This window comes from Drosophila ananassae, chromosome XL (assembly GCF_017639315.1).
Source record: "Drosophila ananassae strain 14024-0371.13 chromosome XL, ASM1763931v2, whole genome shotgun sequence".
Classification (NCBI taxonomy): domain Eukaryota; kingdom Metazoa; phylum Arthropoda; class Insecta; order Diptera; family Drosophilidae; genus Drosophila; species Drosophila ananassae.
Window position 1 is genome coordinate 4,389,266 of NC_057931.1, and position 8,668 is coordinate 4,397,933.

Genomic DNA, 8,668 nt, shown 5'->3' on the forward strand with positions numbered 1-8,668 from the left:
CTGGGAGGATGTGCTCCCAACAAAGTGCTGATGCCGAATGACCAGAAAAAGTGAAACATTTTGACACTAAACCGGTGTTGGAAGTTCAACTCCCAGGAGGTGTGGTGGGAATCTGATGAAGTAGGCTTCCCAACACTTATGAGGAGGGCAACCCTGAAACTATGAAGATAACTTCAAAAAAATACTGTTTTTAAAGTGTTAGCCAGCAAGTGTGGTGGAAATCCTAAAAAGTAGGCTTGTTTTCTAACACTTATGAGGAAGGCAACCCTGGAAAGAAAAGATAACCTCAAAAAGAGACTGTTGTTAAAAGAATAGCCAGAAGGTGTGGTGGGAATCCTATAAAGTAGGCTTGTTAGCCGTCAATTCCAACACTTATGGAGGTGGCAACTCTGGTATTATGAGATAACCTCAAAAAAATACTGTTATAAAAAGAATAGCCAGAAAGTGTGGTGAGAATCCTATAAAGTAGGCTTGTTAGCCAAAATACCCAACACTTATGAAGCTGGCAACCCTGAAACTATGAAGATAACCTCAAAAAAGACTTATTTTTAAAATAATACCCATTTTCTTGCTCAGATCTTGGTAAATATATATTTATTCGAGTGTATATATAATATATATTATATAATATATATAGATCTGCTTTGTATGCTTTAAATATATGAAAATATATACAGTTTCTCGTTCTCCAAGTGGCGGCTGCCGCTTCTTTAGTTATTTTTTTTTTTTTTCAAAATATTTATTCCATTTTTCAGAATCAGAATTCAGGTTCGTGATCAGGTTTATGAAATTGCAATTATCGTGGAAGATATACATATATATTTTTTTTGTAGAAATAGAGTCCAGGTCCAGGGTTCCAGGTCGTCATCTTAGGAGTTAGTCAGCTCTCGACTCTCGAGGACATCCTTAAGAGGATGTACGGGGCTGGCTGGGCACATACTTCTCCGAGGGCTGGTACTGCCACTGGGCACAGATCGCCTCCTGTTCCGTCTGATTGTAGCCGGCTCTGGGTTGTTTAAAATCAATGGCATACTTTTTAAAATCAAGCTTTCTCGGTAGATTTATTTATAATTATTAATTATGATTTATAAAGTTTAAAAAAAACATAACAACATGCAGAACAGCTATGGCAATCATCACACATGCAGGACTACGATCTAAGGACTATGGACTACTAATACTACACAGATGGAGGGATCGATCCCCGACAGAAATCGATCCATCCATTGGGGGTTAACAGTCTTGTGGCGTCTCACGGCTGCCGCTTCTCTAGCTCCAGCGATAGTCGTAACCCTGATAGCCCTGATATCCGTAGGATGCCGGCCCCGACCTCGGTCGCTCATACCGATAACCCTGCTCCGGCGGCAGTTCCCGGCTAACCGGTGCATGGAGGCTATCCCACAACAACCTGGGCCGCTGGACCACCTCCCGGAGTATATTGACAGCGGCTAGTCCGACACTGGCCAGCTTAACGCCCCACCGGCGGGCAGTCGTCTTGGCCGGTATCAGACCAGGAGCGGCGGCGGCCAGGGCACGACCCTGCGGATGGCTGGACAGGATTTTGGCTATCAGATTGTCGCTGTGCGGCGGTACATAGAGATCCGCCTGCCGGAACTCGGCCGGACAGTGATCGGTGCGATAGTAGAAGTCCTCGAACCTCTGATGGGCCGAGCAGGGGCTCCGCTCCTGGAAACAGGTCACCTGCACCACATTGTAGAAGATGGCGCCTAAAGTATTGGCCGTCTCCGTGTTGGCCGCCTGCAAGCATCTCCGGAATCGTGCATCACAGTCGCAGTGACTCCTCGTAAAGGTTCCCCTGTTGCACAATCCCCGCCGGCACTCGCCCACATTGAGGACATCCGGACACATGTCGTGCTCCCTGCAACATCGATCCTCCCTAGCATGGGCACCCAGGTCGTCATAACTGGTGGCTGCTGTTCCGGGACCACACCACTTTGTTCCCGGATAGATGAAGCCCAGACCGCCACGGAACTCATGCCCATACGATCCCTGACGACGGCAGACCTCCTCCAGTTCCATCACCGATTCCCGGGGCACCTGGCGGATGCGACGCGGATCCGATTGAAGCAACATGCGTTGGATGTCGCCACTGAAAGGAAATGGGTACCAGGTATGTAGTTATGGCCAGAAATTGTAATAAATCCACTTACCGATCCGTGTGCATTTTGCAGAAGGGATGCCGGGATGAGAGCTCCACCATTACGGTCATGGTCATGTCGGAGATTAGTACTGCCGATCCGGAACTGGTCGGTATCCGGAATCCGAGCCACAGAAGCAAGAGCACCATCAGCGGTTCCCTCATGGCGCCCAGCTGCTCGATATGGACATGAATATATATCAGATATTAGAGAGGTGTGGGCGGAAAGGAGGCGTGGTCAAGGGCTTGGATATGAGATGTGCTTGGGTGAGCTGACGGCGCGATAATGAGATGTGCGGCGCAGTAAGATATGGTATGGTATGATATGTGGGCCATCATTAGCCTCAGTGCCGGCGATCGCCCGCAACAGATCGCATTTTGCATTTCTATGGACCGCTCTCTGGCTAGATGACCTCTGGCCACAAACAGAATCAAATATCCATAACTGAGTACAGTGGGACGAGTTCAAAGGGTGAGTGTTTGAAATAAAATAAAATATTATTTTTAAATCATTATTTATTATATTATATTATTAAATATCTATCTATCTATCTATCATAATATTAGAAAAATTAATCTATTTTATTTTAGATTACATTTTAATAATTTATTTTTAAAGAAAAAGTCTATTATTTGAATATTTTATGTAAAATTTAAGTTCATTAATTAAATTATTAATTTAAACCCATTTTATTGTATTTTTATTAAAATATCTTTCCCTAAATCTTAATAATATCCATTAATTTAAATTTAAAACCAAACATATAACTTTGAAAAACTGATAAATAATTTAAACAATGAATTTAAAATTAAGTTTTAATGAAATTTTCATTTTCATATATCATATAGTAATTTATTATAATTTATTATAATTTTGATCAATCAATACCACTGTAAAATCGGTGATCAAAACAAAAGGCACAACAAAACAAATGATTGCCGCAAAACCAAAAACAAAAAACCAAAAACAAAGACAAAAAAAAAATGAGAAAAAAAAAACAATTTGCAAAATAAAAGGTGATGGGCTTATGATAAACGGTATTAAGGTGGAACCATCGCACCGGTGGAAGTGAGACAAAGACAGGTGAAGAATGGCAAAGAGAGCATAGCGGCGGCGGCGACCTACCCCACCAAAAAAAAAAAAAACGCAAACAAAAAAATCACCCAGGAAGAGTTGAGGCCGCCGGATTTGTGGGTCAGTCGAAGGTGGAGGCGTTAGCTTGTTACCAATTCTTTCTGGCTCTTTCTGCTACTTCATTCTCCTTTGTTTTTGGCCAACTGGCCAAAAGGTGAAGGTCACCCGCGCGCCGTGCCGACAACTCTGTTAATTAGTTAAAAGAAGAAGAAAAATGACGCACAGCTTGATTCTTCTCTCCATGTCTGTCTGTGTGTGTGTGCGTGTGTGTGTACTTTTTTTTTAGAGCCAGGCCAAGGAACAATTTTTACCCATCACGTTCCACCACTTGGGGTTGTAAAGCGGGAAAATAATTAATGATGACACTTTGCAGTCCGCTTATTATAAGTATTATTTATGTTGTTTGCACAATTGCTCTTGTCATGTTTGGGGCATGTGGGAGGGGGATGTGCTGAGTGCTGTCATTGTCACACACACATACCCGTTTATCCGCTCCCATTACGATGTAACTGGAGTGGGAGGGGGTACACAGGTAGAGCGTGGGAGAATGGGAGAACACATCAATAAAATCAACGTGTGTGCGAAGGAGTTAACAGGAGTTCATTTGTCATTTAAGAGGTGAGAGTGGAGCAGAGGGAGAAGACAGACACAAGGGCTTAGAGTAAATGGGGTAAAGGGGATTAGTTTACCCCCCAATGTTTACATTGTAATATTCTCACAGTTGTAACCAGAAAAAACGTTACAACTTACGCATTTTATGTTATTTACTGTTTGCTAATAAAATTTTTATGAAGTGCATTTTACAGACTAGTGTTGGCTTTGCGGGAGCCAGTGTTAAAAGGCCTATTCCCCCCACCCAATGACTTGCAAATATTTGAGACGCCCCTGGCCTTGCTCTCTGTCATCGCATGAACTTGCCCGTCACTCAGCTGGCGAATTCATTTCAGTTTATTTATGGACTAGACTTGGTCTTATTAAACAATAGATACCGCCGCCGATCAATCCCAATTCGCATTAATAATTCGCCCCCCTTAGACAAGTGACAACAATTGGTAATCGATTACCCCCATCACGGTCCCCATTCTAATCAATTGGCAATCAAGCCCCAGCATCTTCTTGTTTTTCGATTAAAATGCCATATTTTGGATAATCTGGCCGGCAATCTACCGTTCGCATAATTTTCAATGTCAATGTTTTTGTTTTTATTTTTTTTGTTTTTATTTTTATTTTTTTTGCTTTTTAATAAGCCATGGCGCCTCTGTCTTTGGTCACACTATGCACCTCTCTTTCACTCCAAAAGGTAACTCTATCAAGACACTGAGAGAAAATATAAACAATTGTAGTTAAAATAGATCAAAAAATACTATTATTTAACAAGATTTATTTAGTTTAGTATTTGTAAGTATATTATTTTTATGAAATAAAATATTTAATAATTTTTTAAAAGATATATTTCAGTGCATCTTAAAAGAAAACGAAAACATTTATTTTGTTTTTGGTTTTGGTTTTGTTTTTGGTCTTTTAATAAAAAGCACCTCAAGTACAATGACCCAACTACCCGAAGAAAACAAAAAACACAAAAAAAAAAGCAAAATAAAAAATACTTAAACCGTTTATAGATCTATTGTGTGAGCTTTAGACACATTTGACTTTTAACTCCTTTTGGCTTAAACTGTCACTCAGCGGAAAAATGAGATATTGGATCAAATTATAAGGAATTACAGTTCAGACCTCCATAAAAGTAACTAGTCTTTGGATCAGAGATTCTTGATAATTTTTTTTTAGTGACTTGGAAAACCCCAAAAAGCCTTTTTAACTTCCATAAAGACGTAAAAAAACAGGCATTAAAAAAGTATATTAAGTTATGTACGTAGTGCTGCATATAAATTTTTTCTTACTGTGGGGTTTAATAACCCCGGGAACTGTTTCCGTACCTTGGTCTTTGCCTTTTGGCCAAAAAAAAGAGGTATAGACTTTGGTCTTCCAAGAGGCGTGATTTCAGATTCGATTTCAGATCATCAATCAACAATCTCCTGATCTGTTTCTCATTTTTTCTGATATTTTCTGAATCTTATATATATTTATTTTTGTATTTTTTTTGGAAGCCCTTCACTTGGACGCATCGGAAACTGGTTTTGCGGTTCGTTTGCATTTTGAATGTCACGGTGCAGAGGGGTAACTATGTATATAGCTCTCTGGTTCTGAGCCACAATAACAAGTTCCCTCGTTTTGGGCCAAGTTGGGCCAAGAGACGTGGTAATTGCCAGACAACTGTCATATGGCTGCCCGATAATCGCTGTAATTGCCGCAGAGACTAGAGACCTTCCGACGTGCTCTCATAAAGGAAACCATCAACGTCCTTGTCCTCTAGAAATCATCAAAATAGGGTCAAGTTGAAGACCTCCTCGCATTATATCTTTATCTTTAAATCGAAGATTTCTTTTTTATCTTTTTTCTTCAAGAAAGTAAAAGTTTGAAGACATAAACTTTACCCTCTAATAGACCTTAATAGAGGAGGCCTCTGGACAGGATTGTAAAGAGGTGCCATCCGGTGAAGATCTATTGGAATTAAAGACAAACAGAGGCCCGTCTTTGTTTCTTTCATTTTGTTTTTTTTTTTTTTTTTTTTTGGCTTAAATCGAATCGAAAGGCGGATAAATATGCACACAGTTAACTGGACAGTGGCGGTCATTGAACGCCCAAGGTCGTGGCTTGAAAGAAAAAATAAAATACTCATAAAGCCTGGAAAGCGTTAATTGCCAAAAAAAAAAATAGAAAATAGAAACTACTCTTTGATTTTTTACACACAAGAGTGGGTCGAGAGTGGGTGGAAGTGGATAACCTATCGGAAGTTGGCCAAGAACATTTCGTATCGAAGCTATTGACTTTCGCAATTGGCAACTAGAACTGCCCAACCTTCGACCACCAAAGGCCTGGTTGGTAGTTTTTTTTTTTGTGCTAATCACTGAGTAAATTTCGCAGCTTGTCGAGGTAATGTCTTCGCAGATGAATGTGCGAAAAAAAAAAAAATATATATATAGTACTAAGTTACCTTAGTCAAATCATGCTCATCCGAACACACAAATATTTAAACATGTTGCCAGATAGCCAATGTCCACAACTTCCAATGTGTTTGACAACCAAATGCCAAGGGTTCTTTTAAGATTTTTTTCAACTACATTATGGGCGTGGCAGAGTCTCAAGTTGGGAATTATAGCTAAGAGGATTTTCCAAGGCCTTCAAAGTTTCCAATTACAAAAGTTTTCATTCAAAAAGATTCTTTTCAAGTTTGGATTTTTACTTAAAAAATGTTATGAAGGTTTAGGTTATTATTACACTTGAATTTTTATAATTTTAAGTATTTTTTTAGACAATAATTTGTTTCCAAATCTAAATTCTAAATTTTACTAAAAATCATTAAATCAATTGAACATATTTTTTAAAAGCAAAACTCAAAATGACTTGTATCTTTTAGTTTTAAAGTATAGTATTATTATATTATGACTATATTAACTATATTTAAATATTATTTATAAGAAAAAAACAAAAAGCAAAGATATTAAAAAGGTTTAAAAAAAATATAACTCAAAAGTACCAGGTATTGCTTATAATTTTCATTTTTGGTTTAAAATATATTATATTTTTACTTTCGAAAATTTTAAAATTAGCAAAATTCATATTAAAAAAATCTTTTTTTATAATCCCCTTTTCTTGTAGAACTGTAGAACAATACCTTTTGTATCTAAATATATATTTTTTTTTTAACAGAACTTTAAGTATCTCTGAGTTAAAAATACATTATACTTTTGAATTATTTTTTAAAATATTAAAATCCTTATATAACAAAAAATAATCATAAACTTATAAATTATTTCTCCCTCTGCTTTAGATATCCTGCCACCTGCACACCACCTGTATCCTATATATCCTGCATCCTGGCAGGACGATGAAAAGCTCTGCTTTAAACGCAAGGCCACCGGCTGGTTGCCTTCACCTTTTGACATTTGGCCCACTGCGGACTCAAGAGGCGCCACACACACCGCCCAGCCACCCAACCACCCAACCACCCCATCACCCAACCATGTAGCCATCCAGCCACCCCCTATTTGGCCTGCTGGACTGTACACCCTCGGCATGGCATGGCCTTCGTGCGTAAATGACCTTCAAACCACAACAACAACAGCAAGGACACGTGTCTGCACTTCACATTATAAAAAAATTTAAAGGTAAACTTTTAATTATCCTGGATTTACCTGGAAAATATTTTCAACCAAACAGAACAAAAATTTAGATATTTATTTTGATTATTTTTTTTTTTAAATCCCTTTCAGAGATGTCCTTGTACGCGGTTAAGGAGCTTAACTTTGTTTTTTGCGATAAAGGATGCGGTTTGTTTTTTATTTTTTTTTGTAAGAGGACGGCGCCGCGTTCGATTTAAGAAATTTGATATTAAAATATATTATTGTGATTTTTTAAGGACGGTTTCGATGCGACCAAACATTTCCGCGACGCGTTTGCGGCGCAACTGAACTTGATTCTGGCGTTAAACTTGGACTTGGCCAAAAACCAAAAAACAGAAGACGGAAAAAAATACGCTGAAATTGAAAAGCCGACGTCGTCGCAGCAGCAGAAGCAGCAGCAACGACAGCAGAAGCAGCAAGCGTCGCAGCAGCAGCAGCAGCAGCAGCCGCAGCCAAGAAACTCAATTACAAAAACAACTAGAAGCTTGACGTCGCCGCAACCGCCGCCGCTGCCAACGGAAGCTGCAGACATGACCAGAGGCTTAGGCAAAAGGGGGTTTTAGATAAAATATTACAAAAAATATATAAATTAAAAAATGTATCAGCTGGGTGAGTAAAAATTTTTAATATAAACAAAATATATATACTTAAAGTAATATTTTTTTTGCAAAACCCCAGGTAAAATGAACCAATCCGGATGCAGCAAGGATGCAGAGAACCAAGGACAGTCCAAGGACTATCGTTAGCAGCGACTTGGTGACCTTGTTTTTGGTAACAGGAAACCAGGAGAAGGAGAACTTCATTAATCAACCTGCCGGGAGCACTCTTAATCATAGTTTTTAATTATAATCTTAGTCACAATTTATATATTTTAAGATCTATTTATCTATAAGTCCTTATATGTTTTTTTAAAGTTATTCAATAGGGTATAGTTATAGAGTTTCTATGAACTCTTCAATCTAGAAATCTTAAATACTTCTCAGATATTAATATTATTTATTGTATATATAATATTATATTGTACAGTAGTAAATAAGTTATAGTCTTATGTTCGTTATAGTTATTAATTATAAAATGCAAAATATTTAAGATAAAAAATAATTATTCTGTATATGAAACGTTAGTTATAAGATA

The 8,668-nt window shown here is 38.3% G+C and overlaps 2 protein-coding genes across 4 annotated transcripts; one reads left to right on the plus strand and one right to left on the minus strand.

Annotated features, from left to right (window-relative positions):
• Positions 1 to 577: 577 nt before the first annotated feature.
• Positions 578 to 7,827, minus strand: LOC6503543 (acidic phospholipase A2 PA4). 2 transcript variants are annotated; one of them, XM_001964148.4, is made up of 4 exons: positions 7,547 to 7,816; positions 2,172 to 2,332; positions 1,658 to 2,110; positions 578 to 1,006 (listed from the first exon to the last, which is right to left on the minus strand). In XM_001964148.4, exons 2-4 carry the CDS (start codon positions 2,321 to 2,323, stop codon positions 907 to 909), a joined length of 705 nt encoding a protein of 234 aa, XP_001964184.2. In that variant the 5' UTR covers positions 2,324 to 2,332; positions 7,547 to 7,816; the 3' UTR covers positions 578 to 906. The 2 variants fall into 2 exon arrangements, with proteins under 2 accessions (XP_001964184.2, XP_044572667.1); XM_044716732.1 differs by lacking the exon at positions 578 to 1,006 and having other exon boundaries at positions 1,034 to 2,110; positions 7,547 to 7,827.
• On the plus strand, positions 2,502 to 7,538 carry LOC116655269. Of its 2 annotated transcripts, none has more exons than XM_032452883.2 (2): positions 2,502 to 2,630; positions 7,183 to 7,538. In XM_032452883.2, the coding sequence occupies exons 1-2, from the start codon at positions 2,567 to 2,569 to the stop codon at positions 7,515 to 7,517; spliced, it is 399 nt and encodes a 132-aa protein (XP_032308774.1). In that variant the 5' UTR covers positions 2,502 to 2,566; the 3' UTR covers positions 7,518 to 7,538. The 2 variants fall into 2 exon arrangements, with proteins under 2 accessions (XP_032308774.1, XP_044572668.1); XM_044716733.1 differs by lacking the exon at positions 2,502 to 2,630 and adding an exon at positions 4,231 to 4,593.
• Positions 7,828 to 8,668: the final 841 nt, after the last annotated feature.